Raw genomic sequence first — 19,420 nt, forward strand, 5'->3', positions numbered from 1 at the left:
CCAAAATCATAATTTTCTCTAATTTTCCTTTAAATTATTTAATGAAATTTAATTATTAGCAAAATGGAATTTGATTATCATATATGTAGGGTGCAAGTTGGGCCAGGTTAGATTGGGTTGAGCCCAACCCTAAGTTCTACACCCCCAACTCTAATCCTATCCCAATCCGACCTTCAACCCGATCTACCCAACCCAATCCAAAGTCAACTTCAGGTTCCAACAACGAAAAAAAAAAACTTCGGGTTGGGTTGGGTTGGACTCGGATTGGGCCCAACCCAACCTATTTCCCATCCCTTAAAATCTCATAAAACCATTTAATCTCAAATCTTAACTTAGTTTTCACTATGTATATTAATCCTATGTTTTTATTTGTATTTGTTTCTTGATGTTTTTATTGGTTCTTTTAGTACAAAATTCAGAAAAATAAGTGCTTGAAATGACTATAGTTTATTATAACTTATGATAGATCTTTTGTGCACGGCAAACATTAGAGAGGAGATGAAGAATAAAATACTCAAAAAACATAAAATATGTTATTAAGGTTTAGTTTTTTCATTTGGGATCAAGTGAAGTGATTATCTTAAAAGAAAGGCATGATAGTATGTAGTGAGGGCTATCCAACTATCATACATCTAAATAAATCAATGTATAATATAATGTATATAACATATATTTATATATGACATATATTATAGAGTCGGTTTAGGGTTGTCTAAGGGGTAAACCCTAACCCAACCCGAAATGAAGTCAGGTTCATGAATTTCAACCCTAACCCTAACCTGAGCATCAACCTGGCCCATCGGGTTGGGTTAGGGCCAACCCGTCCCAAGTTGCAGCCTTATCTTATATGTGTATTCTAATGCCAATCTCAATAATTTGAATTTCATTAAAACTCCGCTTAGTGCTGAATAAGGTAATTCTATGATACAAATCCTGAATTCATGATATACAATAAAGTGGAATGATCTGAATATGCATAGGTACATAAGGGAAATTCATCTCAAATATCAATTATTTACATCAATAGCATTAAATTCAAGTGTCAAATCTATATTATTATCTATATCTATACTATTATTATCAAAAGTGTGAAACTTTTGTTTGATTAAAGTATCTCAATTTTTTAATTTGATCCCTCTCTAATTGTGTGGACAGAAATATAATTTCAATAACTATTTTTTCCTCATTCTTATCTCTCTCATCAAATTTTATATTTAAGGTATTAACTCTCATTAACATTTATTGAATCATGTTCTTGACTAGAATACCCTTATTTTTGAATTTGATCCCTCTCTAATTGTGAGGGCACATAATGTAATTTAAGCTATTACATTTTTCGGTTTTTTCATTCAATTCCCACCTATTAAGTCTTGTATTAAAGGTATTAACTCCCATTGGTTCATTCACAAAGAATAATTGCATTTACTAATGACAGAAATAAAATTCAAATTTAAATCCAATCCAAAACAGAATTGTTTTCTTGTTTGTGGCGAGTCAACAATTCAATTTTTTGAGTTAAAATGTGTCAACCCTTTATGTCATAGTTAAATAATAATAAAAATTAAAAAGATGAAAACATAGAAGTAAAACAAATATAAAAAGTTTATAGAGAACAATTGGACACATCTCTATTATTGTATATTGATCACCATATTAAACAAAAATAAGTGTAACAAATACCAATAATTTTTGCTGACATAGAAATATAACAAAATATAGAAAATTTTGAAAGCATATTATTTATTATCATCATCATAAAAAATTGGCACGTGCAAAACATGTTCACACTCACTAGTTACTATAAAACATTATATCATTTTTGACTTATTCATTGATTAAGAAACATATTTGATGGCCTAGATCTTTTTAAATTCTTAACATTTTGTGATTGGTTTTGTCCAATTAAGCATAGCAAACAATCCCATAGATGATATAGTCACTTGACGTCTCTCCTGTATGGCCAACATGCCTCAAGTATGTCTTGCTCTTCCCCATCCCTTACTCAGGTTGTTGGTAAAGTCTATGGTTGCTTCTAGCCGAGAGGAGACTTGGGATTGAGTTCCACTTGGTTTGGGTGGTCTAGGAGTTTAGGGGAGGGTCCACCCCTATTGTGTGTTTTGTAGCCAAGTAATGGGCCTTTTGTTTCTTTTGGATTTTTTGAAAAGTGTTTTTTTTTTCCTGGGTAAATTAGAAAGACTTCTTGAATTTTTTTGATTTTTTTTTCCTGGGTAAATTTGAAAAGTGTTTTTTTTCTTTTGGATTTTTTTTGACATTTACCCGGCCCTTGAACTTTCATTTGCAATAAAGACTTCTTGAATTTTTACTTTGTGACAAATACCCCTGTTCATTAGAGTTCCATGAGTTAACTTTGAAAAAAATTCTCGTGCATTCAGATGTTTAAAATTTTTTAAATTTACAAACAACCCTTTTCTTATTTATTTGAATGGTTTATGATTCAATTAGCTTTCTAAATATAATGTTGACAGCCTCTTAATTGTTTTAATAGATCTTTATAAATTTGTAGGTGTAGAAGTTTCATTTGATAGATAAAAATTTTAGGTTCCATTTGATTTTTTTTTTTGTTTGTTTATTGAAAAAGTGAGTGAATAATTTGACGGAGATTGATATTCAATTGAAGTTCGTATCAATTGTTTTTGCTGGATTTTTGAATTATGACGAACTCCAAACCGTAATTATTGTCACAATATCATAAAAATAACTTCGGTTTCTAAGAATTTTAGAAGATAAACTTATTTAAAGTTCATTTTCTCCCTATATTGTAATATTCTTCTAATAATTTTCTCCATATATCCACAGAAATGGGTGGGCGAGGAATGTAAAACAAGAAAAGTTAGGTGGGTATTTTGATAATTTAATGCATTTCATTTGGATCACCTATTTATTGCAAAGCGGAAGCTCAGGGGTAATATCATAAATGAACCTTTGTAATTTACCTTTTTCTTTTTTTATAATATTACTGATTACACCACCACGTGTACCTATTACGAGACCGGATACGGGAGATGTTCCCATTGCATGGTAGGATGTGCGTGTGAGCGCCCTGTGTGAGGAGAAGATCCCATCTCACCTATTACACCACCACGTGTATGTGTTATCGTAGATATTGAGATTTACAGCGCATAATCTCTCAATGACTTAACAAGCACATCCTACCGTACATTGGGAGCATCTCCCGTATATAATTGTATACAAGGGAAAATAAAGAGTGTGCATGCATTCTTCATTTATTCCACCGTTGCATGCATTCTTTATAAGCCCAAAGTACAGTTGGGTGGGTGTCAGATCGGAATTAATGTCAATTTCATGATAGAATGGGGTTTTTGACATTGTAAATATTTATAGGTGTACAGTGGAATTCAGAATCTACCTGTATCAGTAGGAGGTTTGGGCCAAGAGAGACCCAAATTTAGCCGAGATGACTTCCCCTCCGACTTTGTTTTCGGTGCCGGAACTTCAGCTTATCAGGTCTGTAATTAACCATTTCTGGCGTCAAAGAAACAAAAAGAAATTAAAGAAAAGAAAAATTTTGAAGAAAAGGCTCTGGTTTTCATAATCGATGAGTGGGTTGATGAGTCTGCAGGCTGAAGGTGCGGTAGCAGAAGACGGAAGATCACCCTCTGTGTGGGATATCTTCACTCACCAAGGTAATTAAATTCGTCTTTTTCTTCCATTTATTATCTACAGATTTTCAACGTAACATTTATGATGATTAACTTCGAACTACTCGATCTCGATCCATCATGGTTTTGATTACCGACATTTCAGGAAAAATGCCGGACAAAAGCACGGGAGATGAAGCAGCAAATGAGTACCACAAATACAAGGTAACCCTTGATTTTTCTCCTCATACTGTTCAGATTAAACAGCCGTCGTCGTCGTTTATGAGATAGATCGAGCTTCTTATAATAGAAACATTAATTGAATAACTTTAAACAGTCGATATTTATTAGCTTCTTTTGTTTAGATATGAACTAGACTAAACTCCTTCGCCATTGTTAAAGTTAAAATGAACCAGATTGCTTCTTCGCCAGCCTCCACATCCTCTGCTCCCATTGACTGACCACCTTCCTAATTAATTCCGTGATTCTTGACGTCATCTACTTTTTTTTTTTAACAATCAAGAGGAGAAAAGTAGGTTGAGAGAGAGAGATGGGAAGCTGCATTTCATCGAGAAGCATTCAAATAGTTCAGATTTTGTGGGAAAAAATTTGGAAGGAAGATGACCAAAATTACAGTTTAATTTCATGAATTAATTGGGGAATTCGTGGCGAGTAGTTTCGGCCCTCCAAAGCCGGGCGGCCCACAAAACTGATGGAAGCACAACACTATTAATTTCAGAAACAATAATAATGTTTGAGTTGGTGGAAGCAGACAAGCAGTGGTTTGCCTTTCACAAATGTCAAAAGTACGGAAATTTTAACCATTCGTCACAATCTAAGGGAGGGAGGTTTAAGTAATTTTCTTCTTTGGGTCAACTGGGGATTTTCTCCATGCTATCTTCTTACGAGGGGTACGGATTTTTTTGGAGAAAGACGGTTTAGCCCAAGTCAGAATTTTTATGCCCAAAGTGCAGTTGCCGTGGTTTGAATTTGATGTCAATTCATGAGTGGGCATGAGTGTATGAAACAAAAGTTTTTGATATTTTGAATGTTTATAGTTTTATAGTGGAATTCAGAAATCTGTATTGGGTGTACTTTTCAATTTTTTTTTGATAAAACGGAAAAATGCTACACAAGACAAGAGCAGCACGACCCCACACATATCACCCTTACAAATGGAAATTAAAGCACCAGGCAAATTAAAGTCCAAGAAAATATAGTCATGACAAGAATGAGCTTGGTTAGCAAGTCAGGCGCTTGATTCCCTTCTCTGAAGGCATGCCCATATCTCACTCTAAGCTCAAGAAGGTCTCTAATCCTCGTGCAATCTTGGTTGATGTTCTTGAAATTCCAAGGGGAACTATGGCTCTTCAGACAAGAAATAACAAGCTTCGAATCACCTTCAATGACGACTTCAGAACCTCTAAAGTTGGCAGCTAAGTTGTGAGCCTCCCAAGCTTCTGCAATGTTGACGGTAGCCACACCCAAAGAGTAGCCCTTGTAATCAATAATCTCCCCTGAACCGTTTCTAGCAACTGAACATATACCATTGATAAGCCTTGAAGCATCAAAACTTATCTTGATCTCCCCCTCCTTAGGCTGACACCACCTCACATTTCTCGGATCTTCTCCTTGCCTCCTCGATTTGGCTCCTCACTCAAATCACGATACTCTGTGAATGCATTTAGAGCTCTTTCAATAATCTTCTGGGGGGACTCGACTTATCTAAAAATATTTTATTATTCCTATTCTTCCAAATGAACCACAAGAGAAACGCCCCCTCTCTCCTTCATCTTTGAATTATTCTTACAGTCTTCTTCATGAATTTTAGTCCACCACCCCTTTAAGTCATTAACTAACTCATTGAGGCCCATAATGTTATTATTTACAGCTGACTAGACTTGCGAAGTCACACTACAACCTCTAAATACATGATCAACATCCTCATCTTCTCCACAGAAACAACAACCTCCATTTTAAAACTTCTATTTCTTAAATTAACTTTTGACGGAAGTTTGCCATTTAGAAGTAAGAACAAAAAGACCTTTAATTTAGGTTGGCACTTTAGGTTCCAAGCTAGAGATCTCCAGTTGAAAGCCTCCTCTCTAGTAATCAGCAATTTGCAAATTACCTTGTAAGCTGATCTAATAGTGAAAACACCATTTGGATTGTACCTCCACATTATCTTGTCCTCCTTTTCCCCAGCTGGGGTAAAAAGAGGTTTAATCTTGATCCAGTCATTTGGGATATCACTTCCTTAATTTTTTTCCTCCCTCCAAACTTTCCTCTCATGATCAATGAAATCCCCAACCCTCAAATTATCATCCTTATGATAGGAATCATGATAAGATCCATCAAGAGGTTCTTCCCCCACCCACCTATCATTCCAAAAGTTAATAGCCTCTCTATTACCAATGATCCACCCTAGACCTTTATTAAGAAGCTCCCTTGACTTGAGGATCCCCCTCCAAGCCCACAAGACACTTTTTTTGCACCCAACATTAAGGAAAGATTCCCTCCTTAAGTATTTTCCTAAAGGCTATGGTGAATGAAGTGATAGGAATGATTCTTGTTATGAGTTGGACCCCTATTTATAGGAAGAGATCCTGAGGTCCCGAAAGAAATGAGTCAAAAGTGTCTGATTCACATTAGGGAAGGGAATTTTGGATTCAATGTCAATTATCAGGGAACATTGTTAGGGTTTCACCACGTGTCTTATGAGATATTTCAAGTATGACATTTCCTTTCGTCTGAGGATTCACATAATACACGTGTGTTACTTGCTTTTGCGAGCCTCTTAGACTGACGTGGCACGGGTGAAGTCTCTACTTATCTCACGTCTGCTCTCTAATCCTGAGGCGTCCCATCACGCATGTTATTAGTGACACGCACATTTCTTTTACTCATTTCTAAGCTGCGATGAGTTGTGCGATGGCTTTAAGCTCATTGTAAGTCTGTGCGGGCCTTGAGCTCATCGCAACTCATTTCGGGTCATGAACTCATTGCATGTCTACGCGGGTTCCGAATTCATCACAGATGTGTGTCAAGTTATGAACTCATTGCAGGCATTTGTGTAATATTGACTTAGCACATTCTATGCTCTTATGGTCCAAGTGACCATCATGTACCTATACATACTTTTTTCCAATTCATCAGATGCAAAGCCTTTCTATCATTCGAATTAGTCCACAAAAATTTGTTCTAGGCTTTGTCAATCTCCTTGATGGTGTTCATAGGCAATTTAAAAGATCTCATTATATACTGAGGCATCATATTGATAGTTGATTTTAACAGAGTTATTCTTCCTGCAAGGGAAAGAGTGTTTCTCTTCCAACTTGCAAGTTTACTGTTAACTCTATCAAGCACATATTTAAAAGAACTTTTTGTAACTCTTGAGTTAATTATGGGAGCTCCAAGATAAAAATTTATATTAGTTTGAATTGGAATTTTCCGAATCCTAGATATATTTTTTTTGGAATCTGTAGGGGTAGTTATTTGAAAAAATAATTGTTGACCTTTTTTTTTTAATTAGGAGCTTGCCCAAACGCTTTTGCAAAACTTTCCAAAATTTCTTTGATTTTGCAACAGGCCAGAATAATTGGTTCAGCAAAGATCAGACAATCATCAGCAATTTGAAGAATAAGAATTTTGGGACACTCTTTAGTAGCTTTGCATCCAATCTGGTATTCAGGACTTTCAGATATTCCACACAAAACAAATAAGTATGGAGAAAGAGGGTCCCCCTATCTTATCCCCTTAGAAGGATGGATTCTCTAGAGGAAGTTCCATGTATGAAAATCTGGAAAGACACCGTTTTAACACACTCCATGTTCTATTCAATCAATTTCTCATGAAAACCAAATTTCCTAAGGACTTTTTCATTGAAATCCCATTCAAGCCTATCATAGGCTTTTTCTATATCAATTTTACATGTCATAATTCTTTTTTTTTTCCTTTTTATTCTTTTTCACAGAATGAATCATTTCATGGGCAATCAAAATATTATCATTAACTTGCTTATTCTGAAAAAAAATATATACTTTGAAACGGGAAGATCAAGTCCTCTAAAAGCGGTTTAATTTTGTTGACCTTGTAAACTACATTGCATAGGCTTATAGATCTGTAGTTGTTAACGGTTTCTGGATTGTCAGATTTTGGACTGAGGGCAACAAAGGTTTTGGTAAGAATGGGGCATAACCTCCTAGAATGGAAGAAGGCTCTAACAACCTCACGGAAAGAACATTTAATTATGTCCTAGAAATTCGTGTAGAAAAGCGCATTTAGGCCATCAGGTCCAGGGGCTTTTAAATCCCCAATAGACTGAGACTGAAGGGCATTGGAAATCTCAGAATCTGAGACTTGTCTTATTATATAAGTTTATTTTGGTCCACGGTAACACATTTATCAACGACACCATTAAATTCATCGATGCCATAAGTACCCACAGTATGAAATCCTTTCTCAAAAGCCTCAACAAAATGATTAGTAATGCTAATATGATCTTCCAATCTCTCCCCCAATTCATTCTTAATGAACGTAATTCTGTTTTTGGCCTTTCTCACCGTGGCTGATAAATGAAAAAACTTGCTCTTCCTATCCCCCTAAATTAATCCAGTTCAACCTCGACTTTTGATCATCCATCTGATCGATTTCATCATCTTGTTGGTTGCCACTTTTCATGTCTATTTGCTCCTCTTCCTTATGATTTGTTCATGAACAACCTTTTCCCTTTGTCTTTCTTCATCTCCTGAAAAGAGGATGAGAGGAGGTAGATCCAAATTAAATGGATCTTTTCAGGAGATGAAGAAAGACAAAGGGATTGGGATGCTACTATTGAACCAACTAAAGAAAGACCCACCCAATCCAGGTAGATCCAAATTAAATGGAAAAGAGGACTCTAACAACTTGACAGGTATTTTAGTGGATAATATGTCAAATGTCTAACAACTTGACAGGTATTTTAGTAGCATGACTGGCACTAATAAATCTCATCCCTGGCACCTCTTTTGCCATCCCCACCCTAACCATCTTAGCCTAAGTCCAGTGGTCGGCTCTATTGTTCCAAAACCTTTCCTTTCTTCTATCGGTTGTTCTCGAATCTTCCTAAGGTCATCCTTAGATCTAAGAACTTGGGATCTTCTCTTATTTTGGACAAGAGACCATCCATCCTCAATCTTCTCATTCTTATTCTTTGATCATTCATAGAACTTATGGCCTCTCCAACCACAGTTGATGTAGAGGTCGAAGATGTTTTCGTAGAAGACTCTTATATGACTTTGGATTCCACCTTGGGTGACAGGAATTTCCAGAATGAAAGGGCCTGTAAGATCAACTTTGACACAGACCCTTGGATACAAGGTCTTTGCCAACTTCACAGTATCATCATCCAATTTAATAACAGGACCCAGCTCCTCCAGGATTATCTCTAAGTTATCTCTCTGTTCCAACTTTCAAGAGGGGTAGGGATCTATTACAACAGAACGCTACGTATCAACCTAGTCCCAACTAGCCACTGCAGCCTCACATTGGAAACATCTCCCTTGAGATATTCATGAGAAATTCGCATTGCTCCCCACCGGCGCCCCAAAGCACATCCAAACCGTGTATTGCACTCTATGGGGCGCTGATGTAAACTCTTCATGGGGAGATGCTCCCAATGTATAGCTACAAAGCCTACGATGGTCGGTTGGGGCAATGTTGGCACCGTGTGTTGGTAGCTCATCCAAACTCCATTATGAGATATTCACTTGAAATTCGAGTCAAGATCTTGCCCCTCACAGAGCACGCCTCACGCTAACTTTACAGTATGTTTTGGTTGCATATCGGGAACATCTCTCGTACATGTATTTATTATTCATAGGGAGATGTTTCCAATACAGAGTGGTAATGTGGCTGTGAGGTCGGTGTGAGGCATGCTCTATGAGGAACATATCCCAATTCCTTGAAATTTCCTCTTTTAAGAGAACAATAATACGTGGGTTCCACTTGAAATTATAGGTGGGATCCATCTATTATTTTTCTCTTAAAAGAGGAAATTTCAAGTGAGACCTATCTATATATTTTTTCAACATTTATTAATTTATACATTAAATAGATTTTATTTTATGGGACCCGCTTGTAATTTTTTAGTTTTTTTATTTGAACAATGCCACATCAGCATTTCTTATTATTTTATTTATTATTTAACAGATTTGTTAATGGTGTCACTAACACCGTATGTTTTTGGCTAACGTTGGCCTTAGTTTGAGGTCTAAAATCGCTCTTTAAATTCTTTAGGATCGAAATTGACCTTTTTGCAAAGTTCAGGAGTTGTCAGAGCAAAAAATCGTTAAGAATACTAGTTTTTTTTGTGAAAAAATAAAAATTATTAGTTTAGTTGCAAGGTCATCTAAATTAAGGGGTGCAAATGGATCCAATTTTGATCCAATTCAAATTTGAATCCAATCCAAAAATAGTGGATTCAGATACCCCCTTTCAGAAATTTGAATTGGATCGAATCACAAAATTGGATCCATTTGGAATTCAGATCGAATTCTAATCACCCCCAATCCAATCCAAAAAGACCCAATCTGATCATATATATAATTTATTATTTTGTAAAAAGACAATTTACCCTTTGTAATTTAACACTTTCCGTGATCTGACTTAACGGCCTAGGGGGTCTTTGTCTAACAACTAAAGTTTAGGGGGTCTTTGTCATAAAAAAAAGTACAGGGGGGACTTTGTCACTGATGTGATTCCCACCTCTTTCTATTGTACTCGTATACAACTACTAGTTATTTAAGTGTCAGTCCACAATTAGTTGTTATTCTTTTATTAGGACTTTAGTCTTTTAGTCTTTTATTATGACTTTAATTATTGTCTTTTATTAGGATTTTAATTTTTCCATGTAAGCAGTCTTATCCTTACTTTAGAATTAATATAAATAGAAAGAGGGGGGCGTCAGATTAAGCATCCACTTCTTTTTTGAAATCCTTCCTTCGAAATCTTCTTCTCTTCTCTTCTCTTCCTCCTCTCATTCTCTCCTCTCATCCTCTTAATTTCCTGTTGATTATACACTACATCTTGGGTTGTCAGTAGTCTCATACGACTATATGGTATCAGAGCCAACCTAAGAAATCTTATGATAGTCTGACATGGCTGGCTGCATAAGAATTTCCTAGGGTTGGAAAATTTCCAGCAAAAGGGATCATCGGCTGAGTCTTGGAGATTGTTGGTGAAGCATCAAAGGATGATTAGCAATCAGGAAGAGTCAGAAGGAAGAACCCTCAAGATTAGGGTTCAGACTTATTTTTGAAGGTTGCGGCCATAATTTTGTTGAAGTAAGTCAATCTTTTCTATTAAAAGGATTACCTTTTCTGGTTATTTCGAAGGTTCGACTGAAAGTGTTTTCCTCCTAAACTGTTCTTGATACATTAAAAGACTAAAGTCCATAAAAGACTAAAGTCCTAATAAAAGACTAACAACTAATTTTGTACTAACACTTAAATAACTAATAGTTGTATACGAGTACAATAGAAAGAGGTGGAGACCACATCAGTGGTTTCTACAATAGGTAAGGCTGCAACTAGGGCTGGGTTGGCCCAAACCCAACCCTAACCCAACCCGAAAATGTTGGGTTGGGTTGGGTCGGGTTAATGTTCGAGTTAAGGTTAGGGTTGAAATTCATGAATCCAACATTACTTCGGGTTGGGTTAGGGTTGACCCCTTAGGCAACCCGACCCAACCCGAATCTGACTCTATAGTACATGCCATATATAAATATATGTTACATGTAATATATAACATACATTGATTTGTTTAGATGCATGATATTTGTATAGCCCCCACCACATAGCATCATGTATTTCTTTTAAGATAATCACTTCACTTAATCCTAATCAAAAAGACTAAAACCTTAATAACATTAATTTATGTTTTTTGAAAATTTTATTCTTCATCTCTTCTATGTTGTTTGCCGCCCAAGAAAGATCTACCGTAAGTCATAACACTTGTTTTTTTTGAAAATTGTACCAAAAGAACAAAAAAAAAAAAAACGTCAACAAACAAGTACTAATGAAACATAGGATTAATATATTTACTGGAAGTTGAGTTAAGATCTAAAATCAAGAAATTCTATGGGGTTTTAAAGGATGGGAAGAAGGTTGGGTTGGGCCCAACCCGAGCTCAACCCAACCCGAAATTGACTTTGGGTTAGGTTGGGTTGGGTTAGGGTTAGGGTTGGGGGTTTAGAACTTAGGGTTGGGCTAGGGTTGGCCTCAACCCAACCTAACCTGGCCCGACTTGCAGCCCTAATGATAGGTCCAGTCTCTTAGTGATATGTACAGTTACAGATCATATTGGAACCATGTTGCAAACAAAGATAAAATATTAATATGTTGGTTTCGGTTTGGCAATGTATAAAACGACCAAAACTGACCCAACCCAGTCGTAGATATATATTAATATTTTATATTTTAAATTTATAATTTATAATTTTTAATATGGGAGAAAGTGGGAAAATTCCTACATTTCTTAGTTTAAATTAAAATATTTTGTATTGTGAATTTAAATTATTAAAATTAATTTTTTAAATTTAAATCTTTTGAATCGACCAATCAAACCGATAATCTAACCCAAACCAATCAACCCGGCTTAGCCGGTTTTCAATAATGCTCAGCTAGTTTCAGGTGATGATGACCAACTCCCCAACTCGATTAGGTTGATTCAATTGACCAAACAACCTAAGTTGAACCAAACCGACTTGTAAACACCCTTAAACATTATATCCATTGGATGTTCTCCTGAGACTTGAGAGTATATATGGTATAATTTTTATTAATCAAATTCAAAGGGGCTACAAAACGGAGGGTAGCCCATCCCCCATCCCTTTGAGAGATCCTACCATCTGAGACACCATCAGTTGGTGGTGGTGATACTACCAATATCACAAATTATCATATACGTATAAAAATCTCGTGAATAATTGAGCCAAGCAAACGAAGATTATCCATGTCATCTACAATTTTTTACCACACTGCTGAACGACCCCTAAGAAATTAAGGAAACATATCATTTTGAAATTTCCAGTTATCTTCGTTTCCATGGGAGAAAATGGTGTGATGAAAGAACTGAGGAGTTATTTTCACTCCTACGAAGTATAGAATGTCTGTATAGCCATGTCTCTCATCTCCCATGTTTTAGAAAAAGAATTTAAAAATGTTTAAAGATAAGATTGATATGATACAGAAAGAACTTTGACCAATCAAAACTCCTAAGGCTCAGTTTGGAAGCAGTACAAATACAAATATGTACAGTATAAATACATACAAAATAATATAAAATATAAGGTTTTGCACTCTACATATTTGCACTTGTATTCCTTCCAAACTCAGCCTAATGAATTTTGAGGAATAGGACATGATTGGTTACCATTTTTACGATGCTGTCTGATCATTGCTTATAAGTATTTCAATTGCTCTCTCTCTCTCTCTCTAAAATGAGTGTTTCTCATCTCTGAATTAACAAATCTTGTAGAAGGATGTGAAGATCATGAGTAACATAGACCTTGAAGGCTATAGATTCTCTATATCTTGGTCAAGACTCAGCCCAAGTATATATATCTGAACTTCGATAATGGCTTCATATTAGTATGGCTATCTTGTTTGGCATATATATATACCGAGAGGAATTGCTATATTTGCTGGTGGCAGATGGGAGAGGAGAAGTTAATCCAAAAGGCCTGGAGTACTACAACAATCTGATCAATGAATTGATTTCCCACGGTAAGCAAAGGATTGAATTCAGATTACTTACCTTCCATTTAAGCGTATGAAGAGTTTATGGAACTTACCTCGGCCTGTGAGTGTTATGATCCATTTACCCAGGCAATCCAATTCATGAGCCTAGCCAAGTGATCATAAACTAGTTGCCTGTATATATGCTGATTGTTGGATGATATGCTCAGATAGTAACATTCCTCTCCTTTAACTTCCTTTCTTGTGGGCCAAATAGGGATTGAACCATACGTTACGCTTTACCATTTGGATCTTCCCCAAATACTGGAGGATGAATTTGGAGGATGGTTGAGCCCCAAGATTGTGTTAGTTCCCTGTCAAACTTGTTTTTTAACATGGATTTAGGGCTTAGGATTTAGGGTTTAGGGTTTGACAGTTTGTTTGTGTATATAGGGGTATTTGGTTTATCTTTGAAACAGGGATGACTTCACAGCCTATGCAGATGTCTGCTTTAGAGAGTTTGGTGACAGGGTCTCCTACTGGACCACCATCAATGAGCCCAATATCATGGTTATCGCATCCTATGACACCGGATTATTCCCTCCCCAGCAGTGCTCGTTTCCCGGTGGTGTCTTCAACTGCTCAGTCGGCAACTCCTCTGTGGAGCCCTACACTGCAATGCAACACATTATGCTAGCCCACGCATCAGCTGCTGCATGGTACAGACAAAAATACCAAGTGAGTGCCTTCTTAATTAATTACCTCTGATCGAAGCTTGGTGAAAGGAATGACAAATTAACCAAGTAACTGAGTACATTGAAGAGTTGTTTAATTTGCAGGCCAAACAAAATGGTTGGATAGGCTTAAACATGTACGGCTTCTGGTGTAGACCTATGACAAACTCCATAGCAGACGCTATAGCATCGCAAAGAGCTATAGATGTCGTCAATGGTTGGTAAGTGAATAAAAACAAACAATACTTTTCTGGTGGATATATGCATCTAGCTAGCTTACATCCAGAAGCAGCTTGTTTAATTGGGTTGATCAAACATGAAACTGCATGCAGGGTTCTCAATCCCCTGGTGTTCGGAGATTACCCTGTGACCATGAGGAAGATAGTTGGGACAAGGCTCCCATCCTTCACTAAAAGCCAATCTCAACTTGTAAAAGGGTCATCAGATTTTATTGGTTTGAATCACTACTTCACAATTTACATTCAAGATGACTCCAACAAATCGACCATAGGACCTCCAGACTTCAATCTAGACATGGCTGTAAAGTTTTCAGGTTGCACTCTCGACGCTTTTGATCAGTAATATTCTAGAGCATATATCTAGATGATGTTTGTGGAAACAAAAAATCTTTTAACTCTCGTCAACAATTAATGAATTGCAGTGAATAAAGATAGCACAGCCTCGAGTCAGTTCTCACCAGATTCTCCGACCTTCAACCCAGATGGCTTGCAGGAATTGCTTCAATATTTCAAGAACTATTATGGCAACCTTTCTGTTTACGTTCAAGAAAATGGTAAATCAAAATAAGGCATCCCATGATTCTCATCACATTAGTACAATCACCAATCAATCTCTCGCTCTCGCTCTTTGCAACTCACTAGATATTCACCAAGAAGTTTACTTGTCATGTGTGATTAGGTTATGGCGCGCCAGGAAATGAGACGCTTAACGACACTGCCAGGATAGATTACATTAAAGGGTTCATGGAAAGCGTGCTTAATGCCATAAGGTGAATCTCAGATGGTTACTTCCAGCATCACCACAGAATATGGAGTTTCTGCTCTATCAGTACTAAAGGATTATTCTGACTTGTTTGTTGTTTTAATTTGTATGAATGGATCAAGCACCAGAGGGTACTTTGTTTGGTCATTCTTAGACGTGTTTGAGGTTCTTAGTGGATATCAGACTCGGTACGGGCTTGTTCATGTGGACTTCCAGGATAAGGAGTTTAGGAGACGACCCAAGTTATCAGCTCAGTGGTACTCCAATTTCCTCAAGAACAGAAGCATGGAAATAGGGAGGATGAGGGCCAAATCCTATTCTTCAGAGTAGTTATTTTGCTTAGCGTGTATGGTTACTGCAACTAAAAGAGTCCATTAGAGAATCATATGGAACCACACAGCTTGTTAATTATGGAAAGGAGTTAATAAACTATTTTCAGGAAATTATCTGAAACCTCCATTAATTAGCTAGCTTTACTAATAAACAAATAGTCTACCCATCATCCACTGAGTGCCCTTAATGTTAATACACAAAGTAGCCTTGAAGGAAGGCTGTTCTACAAATAATTAATAAAATGTATGGGTTGAACCTGAGGATATATCAATGTTAAATTTTGGTTGGTGCATTTAAGTACGGGGTGTTCTTAATAAAAAATTTGAATGAATGAGCAACATTACCTATTTAAAGTAATGCAATTGGGAAAAAATAAAGAGATTAAAGGCTTTTTTTTTTTTTTTGCATTTTTGCACCTTGCTTCAAAAAAGGCATAGACCTTGCCATGCACCTTGCACCTCGGGCACAATATGGCCCTTGAGTTTTTTTCTGCGCCTTGCCACAGGTGCACAGGCAAGGCACATTTTAAGGTATGTGCCTCTCTTAGGCCCCAGGCGCAAAACTTTCAAAAGGTGTATGCCTTCGCAAAATTTGCGCATTTGTTTCTTTTCAAAAGGCAGCTTGTCTAGGGGCAAAGCTCTAGGCCTCCCTACCAAGTCCATTAAGGCAAGCCTAAATAAATCCATGTTAAGGGCTTCCCAATTGGCCCCTAGGGGCTTTATACAAAAGCAGCTCATAGAATCAAGAATGCAAAATGTTTAATATCACATTGTTATATTTTACATTGTTATATTTATGTATGTTAATTTAAGATAATAGCTTTTTTAAACATTCATTTTAAAATTAAAAATTTTATTTTTATTTTTTGCATTTTTTGTCCTTTCTTCAAAAAGGCACATGCCTCACTTTCTCCTTGTACTTTTAAAACACTAACGTGCACATTCAATGAATAAAGTTAAAAGTCCAGGAATGCAAGGTCTGGTCACCCCCATGTGTTGGGTGGAAGAAATTGAATTTTGATGATAGTTGTATGGGCAATCCTAGCCCATTGGGTATTGGTGGGGTAATTAGAGAAGAAAATTAATGGAAACATCCTACAATTGTATTCAGGTCCTATTCAGCAAAGTGAAATGGTGAGATCAGAATTATTGGCAACAGTTTATGGGGTGAAGGCTAAAGAAATGGGGACTGAGAGACTAACCATTAAAGGGGATTCAAAAATAGTTGTGGGCTGGCTGAAAGAGGAGGAAGGGGTAATTTGGCAGATAGGGAGTGAATTCAGCACTTCAAACAGCTTTCTGGAGATATGCTCATCCAAATAGTCACTAGACGTCTCTCCTATATGGTCAACATGCCTCAAAAAAACACTACAAGGCTGCTAGTAAATCCCCTATTGTGTGTTGTGTAACCCAGTAATTAGCCTTTTTTTTCTTTTACATTTTTAATAAGTTTTTTTTTTCTGATAGAATTTTTATGGAATCGGTGACAATTATCCCTTGAACTTTCATTTGTAACAAAGACACCCTCAACTTTCACTCTGCGACAAATAGCCCTCTTCATTGGAGTTCCATCAGTTTGTTTGAAAAATATTCTCATTCAACTCTTCAAAAAATTTTAAAACCCCAAATTTCCCTTTTTATTTATTTTGTAGAACTGTAAAGTGGGTTGTGTTACCCACAGGCCAGCATGTCAAGGCCTTGAATACTAAAACATTCTAATCAATGAATTGATTGCCCATGGTTATGGGCCTCGGCTGGCATATAGAAGTTTAGTACGGGCACAGTAATTGTGTTGGTATTCGGACTCGGCCTGTAAGTGTTATGATCAATTTACCCAGGTGATTCAATTCTTGAGCCTTAGCCAAGTTCCCTAGCTGCTTGTATATGCTTATTGCTGGATGATATGCTCTAGCATCGCTTTCTTTAACTTCCTTTCTTGTGGACCAAATAGGGATTGAACCACACGTTACTCTTTACCATTTGGATCTTCTCCAAATACTTGAGGATGAATATGGAGGTTGGTTGAGCCTCAAGATGGTGTTAGTATACTATGATACATTTTATTCTACATGAGCTTAGGGCCTTTTACTTGTTATATATATAGAGCTATCTGTTTTTTTCTTTGAAACATGGAAGATCTCACAGCCTATGCAGATGTTTGGTTTAGAGATAGTTTGGTGACAAGGTCTCTTATCAGACCACCATCGATGAGCCTAATGTCTATGCTATTTTAGTCAATGTTTTAAAAATCAATCCAGAACCAAAATTGTTCTAGCCACCGGTTTTTGAACAGACGACCTGTTCTGACAAAATATTATTAAAAATTAAAAATGGCAAAAAATTATTGAACGAGTTGACGGTTCGACCACCCGGGTCAATGGATCATTGACCAATTCAATGGTTTTTTATAGGGTTGCAAGTCGGGCTGGGTTAGGTCCGGTTGAGGCCAACCCTAAGTTCTAAACCTCAATCCTAACCCTAACCCAACTTGACCTACCCAACCCTACTTTGGGGTTGGGCCAGGCTCGGGTTGGGCCCAACCCAACCTTCTTCCCATCCCTAGCTTATAATCTCGAAGAACTTCATAATCTCAGATCTTAACTCAACTTTCACTATATATATTAGTCCTATGTTTTATTAGTATTTATTTGTTGATGTTTTTATTAGTTCTTTAAGTACAAAATTTAGGAAAAAAAGTGTTTGAAATGACTATAGTTTATTATGAGTTATGACTTATAATAAATCTTTTATGGGTAGCAAGCTATAGGTGGCAAACAACATAGAGGAAATAAAGAATAAAATTTTCAAAAAATATAAAATATGTTATTAAGGTTTTAGTATTTCCAATTAGGATTAAGTGAAGTGATTATATTAAAAGAAATAAATCATAGTATGTAGTGGGGTTATACAACTATCATGCATCTAAACAAATCAATGTACTATAGAGTCGTATTTGGGTTGGGTCGGGTTGCCCAAGGGGTCAACCCTAACCCAACCCGAAGTAAAGTTGGGTTCATAAATTTCAACCGTAACCTTAACTCGAGCATCAACCCGACCCAACCTAACCCAACTTTTTTGGGTTGGATTAGGGTTAGGTTTGGGCTAATTCGGCCTAAGTTGCAGACTTAGTTTTTGACTGGGGACGGGGTTTAGGGTAAAATGAAACCGGTTGCGTGAACAGTTCCCAGTCCAAACAGTCCGATCGTTTGGGTCAATGGCAAAAACATTGATTTTAGCCTATGATACCAGAACATATATTTCCTCCTCAATGATGTTCATTTCCAGGTGGTCTCACCAACCTCTCAGCCGGTAACTCCTCTATGGAGCCCTACACATCAATGCATCATATTTTGTTAGCCCACGCATCAGTTGTTACATCATCCCGACAAAGATACCAAGTAAGCTCCTTCTTACGGGCTCTAAAGCTTGGTGAAATGAATGATAAACCCAGAATGGAGCCCTACACTTCAATGCATCATATTTTGTTAGCCCACACATCAATTGTTGCATCATCCCGACAAAGATACCAAGTGAGTTCCTTCTTACCAGCTCTAAAGCTTGGTGAAATGAATGATAAACCCAAAAGCTATATACTGAAGAATTGTTAGTAGGCCAAGCAAAATGGTTGGATTGGCTTAAATTAATGCGCATGGCTTCTGGTGGAACCCCATGACAAACTCCATAGAAGATGTTGTACGTAGTGTTGCAAAGAGCCACAGATTTCTTCAATGGTTGGTAGGTGAAGAGAAAAAGTACTTTTCTCTGCATGCATCTAGTTTACATTCGGAGTCAGCTCATTCGGGTTGTTAGTTTACCAGCCCAAGAGGACTCTTGTGAGGATAAGTTTCCATCGAACTCATCCACATAAGAGTCCTAAATAAGCTAGGACCAATAACAGTAGTGTTTTGTGTCAGCAAGTGCAAAATATCAAAATCCCTTGTCAATTTCATAGACTTCTTTGGCCTCTAAGACCTGGGATTCATAGGTCCACCATTCGCATGGAACAATGGGAAAAA

At 36.8% G+C, this 19,420-nt stretch overlaps 1 protein-coding gene across 3 annotated transcripts; it reads left to right on the forward strand.

Annotated features, from left to right (window-relative positions):
- Positions 1–3,371: 3,371 nt before the first annotated feature.
- On the forward strand, positions 3,372–15,618 carry LOC104606239 (cyanidin 3-O-glucoside 7-O-glucosyltransferase (acyl-glucose)-like). Of its 3 annotated transcripts, XM_088902436.1 has the most exons (12): positions 3,372–3,486; positions 3,602–3,665; positions 3,787–3,845; positions 13,137–13,212; positions 13,313–13,384; positions 13,614–13,701; positions 13,816–14,074; positions 14,176–14,291; positions 14,403–14,623; positions 14,732–14,863; positions 14,989–15,079; positions 15,195–15,618. In XM_088902436.1, exons 3-12 carry the CDS (start codon positions 3,792–3,794, stop codon positions 15,400–15,402), a joined length of 1,317 nt encoding a protein of 438 aa, XP_088758562.1. In that variant the 5' UTR covers positions 3,372–3,486; positions 3,602–3,665; positions 3,787–3,791; the 3' UTR covers positions 15,403–15,618. The 3 variants fall into 3 exon arrangements, with proteins under 3 accessions (XP_088758562.1, XP_088758560.1, XP_088758561.1); XM_088902434.1 differs by having other exon boundaries at positions 3,377–3,665; XM_088902435.1 differs by having other exon boundaries at positions 3,377–3,665; positions 15,201–15,618.
- The last annotated feature ends 3,802 nt before the right edge of the window (positions 15,619–19,420 follow it).

This window comes from Nelumbo nucifera, chromosome 4 (genome assembly GCF_055504915.1).
Source record: "Nelumbo nucifera cultivar China Antique chromosome 4, China Antique-T2T, whole genome shotgun sequence".
Lineage (NCBI taxonomy): Eukaryota > Viridiplantae > Streptophyta > Magnoliopsida > Proteales > Nelumbonaceae > Nelumbo > Nelumbo nucifera.